Raw genomic sequence first — 20,798 nt, 5'->3', positions numbered from 1 at the left:
GTAGCGTAGTCCAGCCAAAGAAAACACGATTGAAATCAGATACGTGAACTTTTTAATTAGAAAAGCTTTTTAAAAGTAGCATCGGAACTCTGCCTCAGAAAAATAGGACGGGATACGACCGGACCAGACCATCCTGCTGATATTGTAGTCTCTCTACGACAATTGTGAGCACCGAGATCGATTTGCATAACCTTCTTGTGGAGAGTTGTTTGGGAAGGGTGAAAACGGAGGAGGGGGAGAACAAAAAATAAATCCTTGAATTCTGTTCTCGCGTTAGACCGGATGGCTGATGCCCACCCACCCACCCACCCCTTTTCCTCTCGTCGATACAAGTTATCAAGTTCCCTTTTTGAAGGAACAAAAGCTTCCCTGAGTGGGAAATATCTGGATTTGTTCTGAATCAAAGGCAAGTGAAAAAACAAAACAAAACAGAAAAAAAAAAGGTTACAAAAAACGTTTTTAAAACGAAGCATCTGACGATATCTGGCTTAACCGCTTTCCTCCTCTTAAATCTTCAACATTCAGCAGCTCTTTGGACCGATAGGTACAAAAAAAAAAGAGGGTTGCTAACAGCCAAGATTTGAGTTATCGCATCTCCTGGATAGCACTTTGAAAGTCCCAAGGACCAGGGAGCCAGTTTGCTGCCTCAATTATCTTAAACTATCCTTAGAACAGGACAGAGGGAAGGGATGCCACACTTGGCCCGCCCCAAATAATTTGCACAGCAATTAGGACAAGCCTCTACACGCTGATCCAGTCTGCATTTTTTTTTTCCTGCGAAGGCCTTTTGTGGGTTTTTTTTTTTTTTTTTTGCCTTCCCAAACTGGTCCAGGCTTGCTGGCTCTGGATAGTAGCGAGGAATTTATTCCGAACTCTCCTCTATTTCTTCTCGTTTCTTCTTCTTCTTTTTCTTTTTCACACTCGTATCACTGACCTGGGGGGGAAGAAGAGAAGAGGTCAAGAGAGACTCCTTTCTGGAGAACCCCAAAATTCCAATGTTATTTTTCAAGAAGATTTAGTTCCCAAGGATGCCAGCTAAAGTAATTCTGAAGGCTTTTTTAAAAATCTGGCACGGCAATTGAAAAAAAAAAAATGTTGTGCAATAATTGCAACCTCCCTTTTATTGCTATTATTGGATGTTGCTCTGGACATGCACACCTTGCTTTTGTGAATGAGCCATCACAGCTAAAACCTGTCATACCCCATGTTTGCAGATGTTTTCAGAATTATAGAATTACCGTATTACGCACCAAGATTTCGAAGAGATAAACAAGGAAAAAAAAGTTTTGGCCCTCCCCAGACCCCAGGAGCACTCTGTAGGCCACCCAAACCCTCCGCGCATCCCGTTTTTGGCCTCCCAAACCCCCCACGCATCCTGTTTTTGCCCTCCCCAGCCCCCAGGAGCACTCTGCAGGTCCCCCAAACCTTCTGCGTATCCCGTTTTTGCGAAAAATGGGCCTGTTTTTGGCAAAAACGGGACGCGGGGGGCAGGGTTTTGGGAGGCCAAAAATGGCTGTATTCGGTGTATAAGATGCACCAACATTTCCACCCTCTTTTGGGGGGAAAAAAGTGTGTCTTATACTCCAAAAAGTACGGTATCTTGTTTTCACATAAACCTTTCCAGGGTTTGCACATCTGGCTAAACCACCAAAAAAATTACCAAGGTGGTATGAAAATGCTATATAGATCTTCTATATGACCGCTCACTTAGTAACCATTTGACCTTCCGACAGACCTCCCTGGGGATACCTGGATTCAAAATTCTGATGGTTGCCCTCCTCCTCCTGTCCTGTCAACCTGATCACACTTTGGATGCTTAGCAACCTGGTAGCATTTAAGGCAGGTTGTTATCATCCCAAGGTAGCATTTCGCAACGTTTTGGCAAAACCCGGCCATAGCAATCCATTGGTTCATCTAAGGACCACTGCAAAAAAAGGTTGTAATGTAGGTGACTCGATTTATGTCAGCCACGAGTTACAACTATGCTAGGCAACCTCCATTACGGTCAGGGGTGGGATTGAAGTTTTAGCAACCGGTTCTCTGCCCAGTTGCTGGGTGGGCGTGGCCTAGTTGGCTTCCTGCACCACGGCAGGAAACACCTCCCCAGGCTCCAGAGACTTTCCTCGGGAGCCTCTGGGAGGGTGAAAACAGCCTTCCCTGGGCTCTGGAGGCCGGAAACGAACTTGTTTCCGAATTTCCAATAGGCCAGTTTTTCGCCGAGAGCCTCTGCGTGAGCCCTGCACTTACCTGGCATCCAAAACAGGCTGCGTGGGCGGGGCCAGCCAGTCCTTGCAACTACCGGTTCAGCAAACCAGATTAAAACCAATATCCGATTCACCCGAACCGGCTGAATCCCACCCAATTACAGTAATTTGAGGACTAATACCTGTATAATTTGCTTTGGCCTGATTAAATGTATTGTGTAATCAGACTTACTCGATTTTCAACGGCTGAAATATTCACCAACAGCAATTGAATGATGTATGTGAAAAGAAGGATCTTGCTCTTTTAACCGCGTGGCCCAAGAGATCGCCAAAATCGTGGCAACGGATTACACGGGGCCTTACCATTTCAACTAACTCTCCGCTGCTCTCCGCAGACTCCATTTTCCTCTTTTCCTTCTTTTTCTTTTTCTTCTTCTTCATCTCCGCTTGTTCCTCTGGAGACGCCGGGGGAGATGAAGCTACTGGTTCCGGATCACCATCGCTCTCGATTTTTCTTTTCTTCTGAGAAAAGATACCAAGACAAGAACATCAGAGGTTTTCTGGTCAGGGCGCAGCCTATTCTGCAGCCGAGTTGCTGCTTTTGCTCTTTCAGAAGAGCCTGTGTCTGTGATCTATAAATTCTGGTTATCTTCTCTCTTTTTTTAAAAAAAAGGACTGAAGCTTTGTTTTCAAGCTGATCTGAGCGTGCAAAACTAACTCGTTTAGAGTCTTTTGCTTCAAACTCGAAGAACCCATTGCTCAAAGTTCAGTGCACTGCCGAATACTTGAAGCCAGGAGATTTCGTGCTAAAAAAATCAATGGAAACACTTTGCAATAAACCAAAACCAACCTTTGGCATCCTCTCTGGCTGCTCTTTGATCTCTTCTGGCTCCATCTTCTCTTCTGCCTCCTTCTTTACAGAAACCCTGTGTGAAGAAGCAGGAGTTTAGTTGGCACTATTTGTTGTGGCCTGTCAGCGGCCTGTGCAGATTGTAGTTGATTCTGACGATGAGGAGGCTAGAGAAGATGTGGTGCCAGAGGCAGGGACTCAGCCAGGGCCTTCAGAACCCCCAGAAGCTCCCTTAAGTGAAGAGGACGAAGAGGAGAAGCCTCTTCTCGATGCACGGGCGCGCAGAGCTGTCAAAAGGCAGGAGTGGCTCCTCAGGAGGAGGTCTCCTTGAGAGTAAGGCTTGGGGCTGATTGGCCACTCCCTTAGCCTATTTAAGGAGGAACGCCGACTGAAGCAATTTGCAGGGAACAACTTCATTCACTCTCCTTCGTGCCTTGATCTTAGTTCTCTGCAAATTGCTTCTGGGCTTTCTGCCAACCGTAGTAAGATTAAGATTATTTATTCTTTCGATTCTTGTAGGCTGTTAAGAAAGCTTATTAACAGCCTTTGTTTGAAAAAGACTGAGTTATTTTAGTAAATTAAGTTTTGTACAGACTTTGTGTGTGCTCAGTTCTTTGGGGTCCGTAGCTGGGACAGAATATTATTCCTTCAGCTAAGGATGAAGTGCTGATCTACCCTGTTCTGCCCCACTTTTACCCTGAAGAGGAAATGTGATGTCTGGAAAACTGGCAAAGACACCCACGTCAGGGAGCCAGGAAGCAGCTTTCCCAGATTCATATAGCAGGCTGACTCCCTCTAGAGCCATGGAGATCAAGCAAGAAAGGGATAACTGCCTGCCAACCCAAACCAAAAAGGAGCATCCTCCATCTGCAGCTCCCTCTCGCTTTCCTACGGCAGCTGATTTAAGAGGCCAGAAAACAGCATGTCAACCAGTAGGAGCCATGGTGGCGCAGTGGTTAGAGTGCAGTACTGTGCAGGCTACATCTGCTGCCTGCAATTTGGCAGTTCGAATCTCACCAGGCTCAAGGTTGACTCAGCCTTCCATCCTTCCGAGGCGGGTTAAATGAGGACCCAGATTGTTTGGGGGGCAATAGGCTGACTCTGTGTTCTGCCCCAGCTACGGACCCCAAAGAACGCAGCACACACAAAGTCCGTACAAACCTTAATTTACTAATTAAGGACTACTAATGAGCTTTCTTAGTAGTTGTTCAAACACAAGTACAGTTTAAATCAGTCTTTTCTGAACAAGGGCTGTTAATTTAACTTCATTAACAGCCGACAAGAATCCAAATAACAACTCAATTCTGAGGCACAGTATTTCAAATAACTGTAATCTTACTGTGGTTGGCAGAATGCCCAGAAGCAATTTGCAGGAAAACTAACAAGAGAGAAACAAGAGCCAAATCAAACATTTCTGGAATCAAGATGCGATGGAATATGAACGAAGTTGTTTCCTGCAAATTGCATCAGTCGTCGTCCTTCCTTAAATAGGCTAGGGGAGTGGCCAATTAGCCCCAAGCCTTACTCTCGAGGAGACCTCCTCCTGAGGAGCCACTCCTGCCTTTTAACAGCTCTGTGCGCTTGTGCATTGAGAAGAGACTCCTCCTCTTCTTCCTCTTCACTTATGGGAGCTTCTGAAGGCCCTGGCTGAATCCCCGCCTCTGGCACATCTTCTCCAGCTTCATTGTCTGACTTGAGCGCCAGCTGCACAGACTGTTGGCGCAGCACATCAGCCTCCTCGCTGTCGGAATCAGCTACTAACTGCAGACCGCTGACGGGCCACAACACTCTGTAAACTGCTTAGAGAGGGCTGTAAAAGCACTGTGAAGTGGTATATAAGTCTAGGTGCTATTGCTATTGCCCTTCCTTCCTTTTGGCTGGAATGCAGTATTGCAGGCTAATTCTGCCCACTGCCAGTAGTTCGATCCTGACCGAACTACTGACTCAGCCTTCCATTCTTCCGAGGTGGGTAAAATGGGGATCCAAATTGTTAGGGACAAGAGGCTGGTTCTGTAAACCGCTTAGAGAGGGCTGTAAAAGCACTGTGAAGCGGAATATAAGTCTAACTGCTATTGCTATGACTTTAAAACAGAAGCACTGCAATCGTTACCTGTTATAATCTACGTAGTCTTTTTTCCAAGCATGTGGGGTTTTTTCGTTAGGTTTGCCATGAGCGTCCAATAAGCCTTGCTTGATCATCATCTTCTTCTGAGAAGCCTGAGGAAAAATAAGGAGACCGTTCCAATTTTGACGCTTCCTTTAGCTGATACACTGTCCTAAAATAAAAACCAAACTGACATCCAGTTTACCACCACATTTTAAAGGCGGTGCGAGCTCCACAGATAAAACCGATATACAAAAGCACAGGATGGCTTTATGTGAGCTGAAATCTCCAACTCTTACATGCCCAGTCTATGCTGGAGAGCCATCAGTTTTGGGTGATAGATGGGTGTCATCTTTGCACAGAGTGCTCACTGAGCTGTTGAAACATCATTTGGCTCACCAAGAAAGACTTAGCATCAAGGGCTGCTCCTCAAATTGAGTCTAGTTTATAAAAGTTTTTGAAAGTTCAAAGGAAATCTCTGTTTAAAAAGTCCAGAGAAAAAAGACCAAACCGTGAGCATGCTAACACCCTCAGGTACATCGCTAAAGATCTGAAAAGTGGATGACCCAATGGCTCTCTTATTTCTGGACAGCACTGCTACACAGAACCAAAACTGTTGCTCTCTAGACTCCAATAGAAGAGAATATTTGTAACTCAGGCTTGAACTACGGGGGACCTGGTGCTCCGAGCTCAGCTCTTTTCTTGCAGACATTTCATTACCTGACTAAGTATCATCATGATGTAAGGGAAGGTGATTAAACTCTGCAAGTAAGGCAGAGCACCAAGGACCCACAGTCTCCAGAATCCGCTAAGTCCTTCAGAGGAAGGCAAGTAACCCAGGGCTACACAAGAACTTACTTTGGGGCCAAGCCCCCACTTGCGAGGGTAAGTGTCTCTTTCCATGATCACACGCTTGATCTTGGCTACAACGCCGTGGTCGCAAGTAGAGATCACTGCCGTTGTCATCAAAGCAATAGCTGAAGGAAAAGAGAAAGGGAAGCTGAGCGTTGCTAACCAAGAAGGCTTCACACAGCCTCGGAGTTTGCTCTAAAATTGCAATCAATTTGGGAAGGGCATTGAGTAGAATAGAACTGGAGAGGACCTTGAAGATCTGCTCAAGCATGAGAACCTATATCATTTCAGACAAGTGACTACCCAGTCTCTTCTTAAAAACCTCCAGTAATGGAGCACCCATGATTTCTGAAGGCAAGCTGTTCCACTGATTCATTGTCCTGTTAGGAAGTTTCTCCTTAATTCCAGGTTGCTTCTCTCTTTGATTAGTTTCCACCCGTTGCTTCTTGTCCTGCCCTCCGGTGCTTTGGAGAATAGATTGACTCCCTCTTCGTTGTGGCAGCCTCTCAAATACTGGAATACTGCTATCATGTTACTCCCTAATTCTTCTTTTCTTTAGACTAGCCAGACCCAAACAGCCGTTCTTCAGTATGTTTTAGTTTCCAGGTCTTTCATCATCTTCTTTGAACCTTTTAATTCTCTGCTTGAACTTGCTGAGCAGAAATATGCGCGTTCCTCCCCAAAATAATCTTACTGCACCCCTTTCTTCCTGGTGTCCTATCTTGAAATGATTCTGCTTTTGGAAAGCAGCTATTTTTCCCTTCTGAATTTTCACCTGGGATACACCAATGCATACAAGTACAAAGCAGGAACAGATCACGCTTATCACCTGAGAAAAATCCCCAAGTGTACAGGTGAACCTCGATGTGCAACGGTTCATTTAGTGACCGTCCCAAGTTACAAAGGCACTGGGGAAAAAGTTGACTTATGACCCCTTATCACACTTACGACTGTTACCGCATCCCCAGTCACATGACCGAAATTAAAATGCTTGGCAGTGTCCCAAGAGTCATTTGACCCAACTTTCTGACAAGCAAAGACAATGGGGAAGCTGGATTCACTTAACAACCATGTTACTAATTTAACAATTTAAGCGATTCACTTCAGTGGTGAAATCCAATTTTTTTTTACTACAGGTTCTGTGGGCGTGGCTTGGTGGGCGTGGCAGGGGAAGGATACTGCAAAATCTCCATTCCCTCCCCACTCTGGGGCCAGCCAGAGGTGGTATCGGCCGGTTCTCCGAACTACTCAAAATTTCTGCTACCGGTTTTCCAGAACCTGTCAGAACCTGCTGGATTTCACCCGATTCACTTAACTGTGGCAAGAAAAGTCATAAAATGGCGCAAAACTCAGGAAGTCTCTCTTGGCAACAGAAATTTTGGACTCAATTGTGTTCATAAGTCAAGGACTACCTGTACAGGAGGATTTTATATCTTTTTTTCCTGTATTTCTGCACTTTGGATGTGTCTTTGTAGAAAGCATTGCATCAGAGCAAAATGTGATCAGACAAGTTTCATTCTTCTTGGTTGAGTCAGGCCCCACAGGAAAGGGGGTCTGGCTCTGCTTCCTTTGCCCAGTTCCAGTCAGCAGCTAGCCAAACATCCCCACAACTTCCAGTAGAACACTGGGAGCCTGGAAGGTGTTTAGAAGCCACGGAACGTCGAGGCTGCAGAACTGAAGTCTCAACGCGACAGGAAGGGCAAAGCAAGCTGCACTCAGAGAATGGATAAACTTCATCATCACTTCACATATGGCCCCCAGCAAATGCAGGTGGATGCCAAGAACACATTTGAAAGATGGGCAAGGACACACAAAGCTGTGCCACAGTTATAGGGACCTGTCTTGTGAGAATAAAAAGGAAAAAAAAGAGAGAGAGAGAGAGCAGAACCTCATTTCTGATCTCTGGAAAAGCAGCTCTTCCCAATCCTTAAATCCTGCAGTTTCCCTCTTGTGCCATGGCATCAGAAACACATTTACTTTGTCCAGAACAAAAGCCTAGCGAATAAAATTTATAGCATCATTTTACATGATCTCCGTGATTGCATTTTTACATCCAAAAGCAGACAAACACAAGATCCCCCCACCCCCGTTCTATCATGCTCAATTCTTGGAGATTGCCATGACATGTTCCCGCAGTTTTCTTGGCATGGTTTTTCTGAAGTTGTTTGCCATTGCCTCTCTCCTAGGGCTGAGAGTGTGACTGGCCCAAGAACATCCAACTGGTTTTGTGCCTAAGGCGGAACTACAACTCCTACGTGTCCATTTTCTAGCCTGATACCTTAATCGCCAAACCAAGCTCCAAAGTTAATATACTTTTTAGAGATTTAATCACATATCTACCAGGGAACTTCAAAGTAGCATATAGTAAAAGAAATTAAGTAATTTAAACCCCACAATAGAGCAATTATTTGTCACTAGTTCACTGTAATTTATTGCATTGCTAACAGGTCTTATAGGATACTGCTCATAATCAGTTATTCTGGTAGCATAAAAAGAAACTCCACAGGCTTCTAGAAGAAATGATTTTGAAAAAGTCATTAGAAGAGCAGCTGCAGACAATCCCAAAAGTGTTTTTTCAGGATACAACTGGACTTGTTTTTTTCTTTTGAAGACGTTTCGCTTCTCATCCAAGAAGCTTCTTCAGCTCTAACTAGATGGTGGGGAATAGAAGGATTTATATTCCTTGCAGACAGCTGGTCATTTGCATCCTTTTAGAGAGTCATTGAGGCCTCTTGGGGGTTTATCTGCGTCCTCAGGGTCACCTCAACGACTCTCTAAAAGGATGCAAAAGACCAGCTGTCTACAAGGAATATAAATCCTTCCATTCCCCACCATCCAAGTAAGAGCTGAAGAAGCTTCTTGGATGAGAAGGGAAATGTCTTCAACAGAAAAAAAAGAAAAGAAAGTAAGTCCAGTTGCCTCCTGAAAAAGCACTTTTGGGATGACCTGGATGACTGAGAATCTCTACAGACTTTAGCTGCAGATAATAAACTTCCTTCCCATTTCTTACCTATGCAGATTGCCTCCCCTTTTGTGGTGATCACGACTATTTCCTGGTTGACTTCGATCCCATCGTCATATCGCAGTAATCCAGGAAGCATAATCTTTGCACCGTAGCAAATCGCGTTCACCTGAATGAAAAGCAGTGACTAGCTTAGCAGGGAATTCTACATTTCAGCTGGAACTGCTCCTTTTGATTTCGAAGTCTTGCAAACGTACGCCGCTTGCCTTTCATAGCTTTGAACATTGTGCGCAAGTAGCACTGAGGAATAATTTCTTTTGAGAGCAGGCTTCAGAATTTCATTTTTTAATGTGTGCCAGTGTGTTCAAAGAAAAAAGTGACAATAAAACCTACCATATTTTTCGGAGTATAAGACACACCTTTTCCCCCCCTAAAAGGGGGTGAAAATTTAGGTGCGTTTTACACACCGAATGTAGCCCCGCCCACCCACTGGCCCCCACCCTTTGGCCTCTGCCTCACAGCAGTTTACTCCTTGCAAGCAACAGCAAGAGAAAACAGCTCCTTTCAGCTTCAGCACAGCCTAATTAGCACAAGTTGATTGGACTGGCCTCCCGACTCAGCTGTTTTGCGTGAGGCTCTGCTGCTTGCTGCAAAGAGGTAAATTGCTGGAGCAGATTTTTTTCCCCTTGTGCTAATCAAGCTATGCTTAAAACAAAAAGTAAAGCAGGCTGTTTGCTGCAATGAGGCAAAATTGCTTAGAGGCAGAGGGAGATTTCTTTTTCTTCTTTTCCTCACCAAAAAAGGTAGGTGCGTCTTATATTCCGAAAAATACGGTATGTTGGAGAAATTGAAAAAATAAAAAATAAAAAAGGCCTGTTGCAGCAAAGAATTCCCAGCTTCCTTAAGATGCCAATTTACATATACAAATTTGAACTTATTTCAGATTTAAGCGACCCGGGAAATCAAGTCATCTGTAAAAAATATATATATACTGATTCCATCTCTGGCCTGGAAGCAACCCCAGGCACCAATTATTTATTTATGTTCTGGATTTACATCTTACAGCTTCCCGAGTTGTTTTTAGCTACAATGACCTCCTGCAATCCTCTGCCAGTGAAAATAGAGCTCGGGAGGGCCGTACACAGCCCTGTTTTCAGGCCGGTCCTTTGCCGTTTCCAGGGTGGCCCTGTGGGCCAGATCCGGTCCCTGGGCCTTGAGTCTGACAACCTTCCTCTACCTTTTAAGCAACCCACCCTGGAAAGGTAGACCAGGCTGAGCCAAAGTGACTATAGAGTTCCAAGCCACACAACCGCAAGGCCATCAGAGGGCACTTACCGCGCTGTCCTTCATAACAAGCCGCTTGTGTGACACCAACAACTTCTCCAAAGGGAAGATCACCCTCCGGAGATAAGTCTCATCCTTGTTGTTGTCGTACTGCCACTGAGCATCTAACACGTCGTGCATGGTCACCATGTGATCCTAGAAGGAGATTCCCCCACCAGTCCTCGGTTAATAGAAGTCTTTCTAGCAACTTTAGAGAAGTTAAAAGCGACTGAATTATTCGTGAGAGGAAGCTGAAATTCCGTTTTCTTTTTAACATGGATCCTTTCCATCTTAATACCTACACAACACTGTAAAAGTTTTAAAAACAAAGGTTAAAAACTACTACAGGCTAAAATAACTAATAAGGGAGGAAAAGTCCTAATTTCGTGTTTTTTGTTTGGGACTCTGTAATTCTATCTAATTCAGGGGTGCCAAACTCAAAGCTCGCGGGCCGGATCCAGTCTATGCCATCCTGGAAAATATTAAGGGGCTGGCCCGGTCTACCCAATATGAAGAGGAAACATGCCAGCAGTTTGGGGAGTTATGTCAAGCTGGCCACACCCAGTCCACCCCCCCCCCATCAACCATAGCCTTGGTGCGGCGCACAATGAAATTGAGTTCAACACCCCTGATCTACCACACTTTTCGGAGTATAAGACGCACTTCCTCCTCCCTAAAAGTGGGTGAAAAGTATGGTGCGACTTATACACCGAATGTTGCTGAACCCTGTCCACCTGCTGGCCCCCACCCTTCGGCCATTTTTGGCCTCCGTGCATCACGTTTTTTGCCTCCGCACACTCCATTTTAGACCTGTTCCAGGCTGCGGGCCACAGCACATCGCCACCAGTTATTGCCTCCGCACGTCATGGTTTTGGCCTCTGTGTGTTGCATTTTTGCCTTGGTGGTGCTGCGGACTAAAGTGTTGTTAAGTAGCTCTTAGCTGTCAGCTGCCTGCAATTACTGCGAGTTCAAATCTCACCAGGCTCAAGGTTTACTCAGCTTCCATCCTTCCGAGGTAGGTTAAATGAGGACCCGGATTGTGGGGGCAATAAGCTGACTTTGTATAAAAAAAGAACACTGCTTGGAGGCCCCCGAAAGCCCTACTAAGAAGGTATATACAAAAGTATGAAGGCTGTTGCTTAACGCATTGTAAGCCGCCCTGAGTCTCCGGAGAAGGACAGCATATAAATCAAACCAATAAATAATTTTTAACCTTCGCGTGTCCCGTTTTTGGCCTCCACACGTTGCATTTTCAGCCAGTTCCAGGCGGCAGAAATCAGCAGCAATCCCCACCTGGAACCAGCTGAAAATGCAACACGCGGAGGCCAAAAACGCAACACAGGGAGGCGGCGATGGGCTGTGGCGATCCCGCAGCCTGGAACAGCTGATTGGCGGTACTCCAGGAGGCCGATCCAACCGCCAATCAGCTGGTCGTGCTGAATCAGGCTGCGATAACCGTGCTGAAGCTGACCAGGCTGTTTGCTGCAAGGACGCTAGCCAGATGAATACCGATGGATGCTGGTAAGGCAGAGGCAGAATTTTTTTCCCTTGTTTTTCTCCCCAAACACTAATGTGCGTCTTATACACCGGAGTGTCTTATAGTCCGAAAAATACGGTAATTTATCTCAATTGGATGCTATATATTATTGTGGGTTGAGAGAGAGGTGGACTGGCAGAAAAGCGAAACTTTCTACCCTGACATTCCCCCAACTATTTACTATCCCAAAGTTTAATTACCAGTGCAGGGGAGAGAACCCTGAACTGAACTCAACTCTTTGGGTAGATAAGGCCACTTGCTTGAAAGGTTACATCCTTGACCTACCTTCTCTCCCATTACCCCAGACCGGACTCGTCGGAGCTCCTGCATTTGACCGCCAACTCCCAGCAGCAAACCCAGATGCACGCAAAGTGTCCGGATGTAGGTTCCGGCTTCACAGCTGACCCAGAAAATACCTGGAAGAGGGGCAGAGAGAGAGAGGGGGGAAAAAAATTACACTGATGCCAAAGATAAGAATATCACCTTGTCAGTAAGAATACGAGCAGACTCTTTTCAATCCAAGCCATCAGAATTGGGTGATAGATGAAACGTCATCTTTGCACGATGGGCTATGTCATCATTTCTACATCATTTGGCTCAGAAAATGCTAATGGCAGGAGGGACTGCAAAACTACTGCAAAAGCAGCCATAGAAGGCTAAGCTGCAGGGAAAGAGCTGCAGGAAGGGACAGAAATGGGGCTTTTATTTTTAGCCGGGGTCCCAGAATGACCAACCCTCCCCCCCTCCTTGAGTGGGGAAAAAAAGGGTGCCGTTACCCAGTCTTCTTTCTGGATCGTATTCAACCAGCTTGCTTTCATAAATCGTTCGGACTCTCAGCTGCCTCTTCACTGCAGCGATGAGGGGAGGTCTCTGAAAGAGGGCACCTGTCAAAGTTTCTATTGCCTACAGAAAGAAAAAAAATAAAATAAAATAGCATTATGTCAAGCAGCTCAAGCAATGATGAGAGGAATTTTAACTACACCCTCAACTGGTTTAGGGAAACATCAAATTAAGGAAGACCAAACTTGGGCAGAGTGGCTATTTTAAGCCTGCAGATGTTGAAATGGCCATCAAAACTAGAGCCGCATTCTCAGCATCGTTAAGGGCTGAGTGGCTAAGACGCTGAGCTTGTCGATCAGAAAGGTCGGCAGTTCGAATCCCTAGTGCCGCATAACGGAGTGAGCTCCCGTTACTTGTCCCAGCTTCTGCCAACCTAGCAGTTCAAAAGCACGTAAAAGATGCAAGTAGAAAAATAGGGACCCCCTTTGGTGGGAAGGTAACAGCGTTCTGTGCGCCATTGGCGTTGAGTCATGCCGGTCACATGACCATGGAGACATCTTTGGACAGCACTGGCTCTTCGGCTTTGAAACGGAGATGAGCACCGCTCCCCTAGAGTTGGGAACGACTAGCACATATGTGCAAGGGGAACCTTTACCTTTTTTCTATCCCTAAGTCCAAACCATGGTTTGCTGGTGCAATTGACGTTCCCTTTCATAGCTAGGCATAAAAGACGACAAGGTGAAAGTTTCACTTCCTGACTGGCCAAAACTTACCCTTGAAAGTTGCATTTCACTCTCAATTGCATTGTGCAGCCGAACGATTCCCACATACTCTTTGCCTGGAAGATGACAGAAGAGTAGTAAGGAGGGGCCACTTGAATTTTACTGTTCCATCACGAGGCTGAAGGCTCTCTCTTTCTTGACTAGAGATACTAAAGCAGATGATATACCTGCGCTTTGCTGAGACTTGACCAAACGTGTTGCTCGCTCGATGCACACAATCAGGCACCCGGTAACTTTGGGGTCCAATGTGCCGCTATGGCCTGTCTTCTCAACACGGAGAATGCGGCGGATCCAGGCCACAACCTCATGGGAAGAAGGGTTGGAAGGCTTATCCAGATTGATGAAGCCCGTCCTAGGACAAAAACCAGCGATTAGATTTAAGGTAGTGACTTAAACGAGAAGCTTTACAGGTTAAAAAAAAAAAATCAACTTAACATGTTTAAAGTATAAGGTTAGCAACTGGGAGACTGTGAATTCTAGTCCCACCTTAGGCAAGAAGCCAGATGGGTGACCTTGGGCCAGTCCCATTCTCTCAGCCCTAGGAAGGAGGCAATGGCAAACCACTTTTGGAATCCTGTATCAAGAAAACTGCAGGGACTAATCTAGGCAATTACCAGGTGTTAAGATAAATTTGATGGCATCCATGCTTCCCCCCAAAAAAGATTTCAAGCACATTACAGGGTTCACTGTAACTTTAAGTCGCAATGAACATTTATCTGTAAAATATTAAACTAGACTCCCTTTTGTTTTTGATTTTCCTTAGCAGATGATTTACTACACATTGTGTGCCGCAACAATGGATAGGTTATTCTCTGCCAAACTGTCAACTGTTATAAAGAAATGGCAGTACTGAGTAACTATTAAAACAGAAACTCATGCGTAAAAATAGGTGTACCGAAAACCCAAGGGCAGAAGATAATAGCCTTTTGTGATTCTGAAATTCCGTAAGAAAAGTTGCCGAAGAAACCGTCTTGGTGATAGGGTGGAAGAAAAGATGATTTTATATTGTGTAACACAATCTTACCTTACATACTCAGCAATTTCCCTTTTTAAGGGATTGCAGCCAGAAGGAAGTGGGGTGTAGTGCGCAGTCCTCACATTTAACTTGTCAAAATTCTGCAAACCCCAAAACAAAGCAAAATTATATTTAGTTTATAAGGAAATACGTATTTTGGGCTATATCCCAAAAGTATTTATTAGATGTTATACATCTGATCTCACTTGGCAAAATGCCTCAGCAAATTGCCTTGCTCTGAAACCTATCTCCCTCCTACATAAATTCTTTGGAGTATAATATGCACTGTCAGCTCCATAAAAACAGCAATACCTAAAATTTACTCTTAAAAAATGAAGAGATTTGTTTTTTTGAATTATAAATTATCTTGTGTCTGCACAAAATATGTCACACTGACATTAAACTAACCTATTCCACTGGTATAACTATCTTACTTTGAGAAGCAAAGGCCATTGTGATGTATCCAGCTGGGCCACTCTTGATTCAGGCTTGATAAGAAATTCTTCGGTATGTTGTATATCCTAAAAAAAAAAACAATTGAATTAGTAGATTAATGACTGGGACCTTGAACAAGAATGTGGAAAACCTGTCTTGCAGCCAAGATTGGCCTTAAGATGAACTGTCTCTCCAAAACAAGGGATGAAACCCCACGTGCTTGCATCATATTATTCATTAATGACTTGTTTTCAGTGAGGAAATGCGGAAGCTGTAGCACTTTCTAATCTCCGCAGATGGTAGAGCCATCTGGTGGGGCTAAAGAGCTGTGCAGGGACCAGAGCCGAATTCCATGACTGCAGGCTAAACTAGGAAATCAAAAACCATCCCAGAAAAAGGGATTTTTTAAAGCCATTTCTAAATGGTTGCCAAGAAAGCTACAAAGACTTATCAATAAAGTCGGCTTTGATTCTAGGAAGACTTTACTTTTCCTTAAACTAGAAATGAAAAAATCATTAACATTCAGTTCATCAAACTTCTCTCGCTATCCTTCGGAGGGTACTTTTAAAAATAAGTCAGATGGGAAGCTGCTGCCTAGTATAGGGGTGTCAAACTTGATTTCATTGGGGAGGGGGGCTGGCCAGCTCGACAACACTCATCAAGACTCCGTTTTTGGCCATGACGGCCTCCTGCTAGCAAAAACGGAGATCGGGGAGGCTGTGCACGGCCCACCTGGGCTCTGTTTTCACTGGCAGAGGGCTGCAGGAGGCTGTCGCAGCTGAAAATGGAGCCCGGGCAGGCCACATATGACCTCCCCGAGCTCCATTTTTGTTGACAAGAGGGCTGCAGGAGGCCGTCACGGCCATAACCGGAGTGCAGGCGGGCCATGCGTGGCCCTCCCAAGCTCTGTTTTCGCTGGCAGAAGCACCACAGTTCTCTGCTGTTTCCAGGGTGGGCCTAATCCAGCCCACGGGCCTTGAATTTCACACCCCTGGCCTAGTAGAATAGACAATAGTCCAGGTAGTCTCAACTTACAACCATTTGTTTAATGGCCGTTTACAAGGACATCGAGAGAGACTTATGACCCATTTTCACGCTCAGGACCATTGCAGCAACCCAAAGTCACATAATCAAGATTGGGGCATTGGATTAGAGATTTTTAGAACGTTTAATATGAGATTTTAGCATTTTAAATGTTGAAAAAGAATGGTTTGAGGGTTTGAATGAAATTTATCAGTGTTTGTTAATGTTTCTAAAATTCTAAAAGTTATTGGATTACATGCTAAGAAAAAGGCTTTTATACTTAGGAAGAAAGAATTTAATTGATTTTCAGAATTTATAAAAGGAAGGTTGATGAATAATTTGTAAAAAGGGAGTTAAAGTGTGTGAGGGAGTTTTGAATCTTGCAGTAAGTTAGAATATTTTAGCATATGTTTGTTAAATGTTATACCCTGTTTTTGCTCAGGGAAGTCGGGGGTGGGGGGTGGGGAGCGGGGGTTGAAGGTTGGGTTAGGATATAAAACGGAGAGACAGATAAATGTATTAACAGATAAGTAAATGTGAGGGAAATGTTACATTAAATGAAATGAAAAGATATATTTAAGACGATACAATGAATGATTGATTATATATTGTATATTTGTTTGTTCATAAAATAAAAAAGTTTTTTCTTTAAAAAAAAAAGATTGGGGCACATGGCAACTGGCATGTAGTTATGATAGTTGCACATCCTATGATCACCATTTGTGACCTTCCCAGCTGGCTTTTGAAAAGCAAAGTCAGTGGGGAAAACCAGATTTGGTTAATGACTGCATGATTCACTTAAAAACGGCAGTAATTCGCTTAACAATTGTGGCCCAAAAAAAAAAAGTAAAACAGGACAAAATTTAACAATCTCCTTGCCTAGTAACAGAAATGTTGGGCTCACTAGTGGTCCTAAGTTGAGGACTACCTGTAACAAATTCTTTCTCAGGATGTATACACACATTATGGACAGATGAGAAAGCATTATGAGTGGTACAAAAATAATAATAATAATAATAATGGGATCTGTAGATAATGATATTGTAAAAGAGCTAATCTTTCTATTGTGGGATTAATAAAGTACCAATGTTCCAGCAAAGGCAAGTTAAATTATACATTTATTTGCAAACGCTCAAGGTATAATTGGGGCTTAAAACAGCTGGCTGCCTAAATTGCCAAACTATAGTAATTGGCCAACTCACAGCAACATCTTCATCTGGCAAAGTCTTCTTTTTCTTCTTGTGCTTCTTAGAAACTGAATCTACAATGGTATAAACAAAATAATAATAAAAATTAGCATCTATTACAAACTTAAAAAATAGAAACAGATCAGGAAATGTTGGAAATATTGGTCTACCAAAACCAAGCTTTAGTAGTTTGATTAATGCTGATGGGGTTTACACACATTACTTTAATAAGAAGCTGACAAAAGCTGGATGAATGAGGGTGGTACAAAACTTTTTATTTATTTATTTGCATCCCACCATTATTTCTTTTACAACTATCTCAAGGCAGCCAACAATATCCAACGCACCTTTCTATTTTAACAAGAACTTCCAACTATTCTTGTAACCAGATGTTTAGGGATCAAAGAGAATGAAAAAAAAATTGGAGAACTTATATTTTAGAGAAGGTTTTTCATTTCAAACTCCTTATAAATATATAAGGACAGGATAGATATATTCATAGTTGAATTTTTAGCATCAACACATTGGGTGGATTGCAATGTAGATGCATCCTCCAAAATGGCCTACCAGATCCAACCACGTGTCTGCCTTTTTTTTCCCTCCCCCTTCCACCAACTTCTAACTCTGGGATCACACCAACAAAATTGCAATACATTGCAAGCAACTCACATTAGACACAACCATGCAACTCAATGTTAAGTGTGTCCAAAAGCAGTGTAAAAAAAGTACTAATGAGCAGGGAAGCATTGCAAAGCATTCATCCAAACTCGGTAATGACATGCATTCATATCAAATACATCCATCAAAGCCCAATGGGTGACTTTAGGCCAGTCACTCTCTTTCAAGCCACCCCACCTCACAGGGCTGTTGTTGGGAAAAAAGAAGGGGCCAGAGCATTAGGAATGTTTGCCATGAGTTTATTTTTTACACACACACACACGTAAAAGAAAGGATAAAATCATAATAGGAGTAATAATGAAACGAAATTATACACACACATACATAAAAGGAGGGATAATAGGAGCAATAATGAAACAAAATAATGAAAAATACACACACACACATAAAAGGAGGGATAAAATACACACACATATATATTTATACATAAAAGGAGGGATAAAACACACACACACACACACACATTTATGCATAAAAGGAGGGATAAAATAACAGGAGGAATAATGAAACAAAATAATGAAAAATACACTCATACATAAAAGGAGGGGTAAAACACACACATACATTTATGCATAAAAGGAGGGGTAAAATAGGAGCAATAATGAAATGAAATAATGAAAAATACACACACACACAAAAGGAGGGATAAAAAACACACACTTATGCATAAAAGGAGGGATAAAAAATAACAGAAGGAATAATGAAACGAAATAATGAAAAATACACACACACACATAAAAGGAGGGATAAAACACACACATATACATATATATACATAAAAGGAGGGATAAAATAACAGGCGGAATAATGAAATACTGAAAAATACACACACACACACACATAAAAGGAGGGATAAAACACACACACATATACATATATTTATACATAAAAGGAGGGGTAAAACACTCACACACATACATTTATGCATAAAAGGAGGGATAAAATAATAACAGGAGCAATAACGAAAACGTCCCAGCATGAAATTTTCCAAGCCAGCCTCCGATTGCGGGAGTCACAAAATGTACTTCTGGATGAAGGGGAAAAAAAAGCTCCCTTTAAGGAAACGTGGAGGCCAGGCCATCCATCCATCCATCCTCGTGGCGCTGCCAGGGGGAAAACTGGGGCTCCCCCTGAAGCTCCTTCCAATTCTCCAAAGCCCCCCCCCCGGGAGAGAAGTTTCTGCAGCGGATACCCCTCCCCTCGCAGTCCTTTTTGCCTCCTCAAGGGCTTCTGTGCATGCACAGAGTGCATTCCCCCCCCCTCCAACCCCCAACAGGCGCGCGACCCAGGAGCACGTGCTTCCCTCCCTTTCACGGGCCTTTCAAGAAACCCGGGCCGTCGGGGAGAAAAAGATGCCCCTCGTGAGCCCCAGCCCCACCCCCACCCCGGGGGTCTTTTTCCACCCGCCTCTTCCCTGCCCGCCGTTCGAGATCCTGAGGGCGCAAAAGCGTCTGGAAACCCACCTGTCCCGTCCGCCATCTTGCCTGCGCCACGCGCTGCTTCGGACTCACGCGCGCTGCTGCGCTGTCCCGCCACCCCTCGCTCGGACCGGAAGCGGCCTCTCCGCCCACTTCCGTCTCCCATCCCGGCAGGCAGCGCGCCAGAGGGGCGGGGCTTGAAAGGATCATTGAGAGTAGACTGCAGAGGTCTTCAAAGCTTGGCCGCTTTAAGACTTGTGGACTTCAACTCCCAGAATTCTCCAGCCAGCATAGTTTAGTATAGCATAGCGTAGCTGGCTGGAGAACTCTGGGAGTTGAAGTCCACAAGTCTTAAAGCGGCCAAGTTTGAGGACCCCTGGCAGTCGAGTTAAACGGCCAGCGCGCGCGTGCGTAGGGGGTGGGGGTGCGGGGATGAACAGCGATAATATATAGACTAACGAAGGATAGACTGACCCGCTCTTCTCTTGCTTGCGGGTCGACTTGGAACTACAAAGCTAGTCCTTGATTTACATTTTAGTGACTGTTTCAAAGTTACGACGACACACTGAAAAAACTGATTTATGACCGGTTTTTTTTTTTCCAAATAAAAATGGAATAGCCGTGGTTTATAATGAACAATAACAAATCCAGAAGAAGGGAGAGAAAAAACACAGTAAAAAGGGACAGACTGGACTGCCTTACGCATTTTTTAAAACAAGGCAGAATTGACTCTTTTTTATTATGGAACTCATTAAAAAAAAAAAAAAAGCAGCGCAAATCTTGGATCAACTCTATAGGGACAAATCCAAAATATTAGATAATAGAGCTGCACTTTCTGATACTCGCTCGTTTAAAATAGAGCACAATCATTAAATTAGTAAAAATATTTACTTTCCAAATGTAACAAAAAAATTTTAAAATTATGTTTCTTTTTCCTTAGCTTTAAGACTTTCTATTTTATATATAAAAAAAACTATATTAAAAGAAAATATAATTTCTATGACCATTTCTCATACTTTATGATGGTTGCGGCATCCCCAACATCACATGATCACAAATTCTGACACTTCATATTTATGACGGTTGCAGTGTCCCAGGGTTACGGGATCCCCTTTTTTCGACCTTCTGACAAGCGAAGTCACAAGGGGGAAGCCAGATTCATTTAACCGGGTTACCAACTTAACAGCTGCAGTGATTCACTTGACTGTGGCAAGAAAAGTTGCCAAATGGGGCAAAACTCACTTAACAAATGTTTCACTTAGCGACATAAATTTTGGCCTCAATTGCAATAATAACTCGAGGACCTGATTACAAGCCAGAGGAAGCTAGCTGGGGGAATTCTGAAAAATTGAAATCCGCATATCTGAATGTTGACAAATACCTTACTAGGTAAGGTTCCTTATGTGCTAGTCGTTCCTGACTCTAGGGGGCGGTGCTCATCTCCGTTTCAAAGCCGAAGAGCCAGCGCTGTCCGAAGACGCCTCTGTGGTCATGTGGCTGGCATGACTAAACGCCAAAGGTGCACAGAACGCTGTTACCTTCCCACCAAAGGTGGTCCCTATTTTTCTACTTGCATTTTTTACGTGCTTTCAAACTGCTAGGTTGGGAGAAGCTGGGACAAGTCACAGGAGCTCACCCCGTTACGCGG

At 43.9% G+C, this 20,798-nt stretch overlaps 1 protein-coding gene and 4 non-coding genes across 5 annotated transcripts; all 5 read right to left on the bottom strand.

The window, feature by feature from the left end:
* Positions 1-35: 35 nt before the first annotated feature.
* On the bottom strand, positions 36-19,561 carry DKC1 (dyskerin pseudouridine synthase 1). Its single transcript, XM_034424048.2, has 15 exons — positions 19,196-19,561; positions 17,070-17,128; positions 14,844-14,930; positions 14,419-14,510; positions 13,562-13,746; positions 13,386-13,450; positions 12,609-12,735; positions 12,118-12,248; positions 10,308-10,451; positions 9,021-9,141; positions 6,017-6,135; positions 5,165-5,271; positions 3,055-3,130; positions 2,568-2,726; positions 36-934 (listed from the first exon to the last, which is right to left on the bottom strand). The coding sequence occupies exons 1-15, from the start codon at positions 19,314-19,316 to the stop codon at positions 863-865; spliced, it is 1,665 nt and encodes a 554-aa protein (XP_034279939.2). The 5' UTR covers positions 19,317-19,561; the 3' UTR covers positions 36-862.
* Positions 5,478-5,553, bottom strand: LOC117669557 (small nucleolar RNA SNORD83). Its single transcript, XR_004592470.2, has one exon. It is a non-coding gene; the product is annotated as a small nucleolar RNA SNORD83 (small nucleolar RNA).
* On the bottom strand, positions 7,509-7,758 carry LOC117669561 (small nucleolar RNA SNORD17). The gene has a single exon (XR_004592473.2). It is a non-coding gene; the product is annotated as a small nucleolar RNA SNORD17 (small nucleolar RNA).
* LOC117669560 (small nucleolar RNA SNORA36 family) lies at positions 11,940-12,076 on the bottom strand. Its single transcript, XR_004592472.2, has one exon. It is a non-coding gene; the product is annotated as a small nucleolar RNA SNORA36 family (small nucleolar RNA).
* LOC117669558 (small nucleolar RNA SNORD83) lies at positions 12,354-12,429 on the bottom strand. Its single transcript, XR_004592471.2, has one exon. It is a non-coding gene; the product is annotated as a small nucleolar RNA SNORD83 (small nucleolar RNA).
* Positions 19,562-20,798: the final 1,237 nt, after the last annotated feature.

Source organism: Pantherophis guttatus, chromosome 12 (assembly GCF_059756535.1).
Source record: "Pantherophis guttatus breed Tessera chromosome 12, ASM5975653v1, whole genome shotgun sequence".
Taxonomy (NCBI): Eukaryota; Metazoa; Chordata; class Lepidosauria; order Squamata; family Colubridae; genus Pantherophis; species Pantherophis guttatus.
This window is presented reverse-complemented; position numbering and strand designations above follow the sequence as displayed.

Bases quoted from the DNA above. Each gene is read 5' to 3' on its own strand.
- DKC1 (XM_034424048.2), bottom strand. From the start codon at position 19,316: ATGGGAGACGGAAGTGGGCGGAGAGGCCGCTTCCGGTCCGAGCGAGGG. The intron at 13,451-13,561 runs GTATATCATCTG...GTCATCTTCCAG, and splicing joins CAAGTCTCAGCAAAGCGCAG to GCAAAGAGTATGTGGGAATC. The intron at 10,452-12,117 runs GTAGGTCAAGGA...ATCTCCTTCTAG, and splicing joins CTGGGGTAATGGGAGAGAAG to GATCACATGGTGACCATGCA.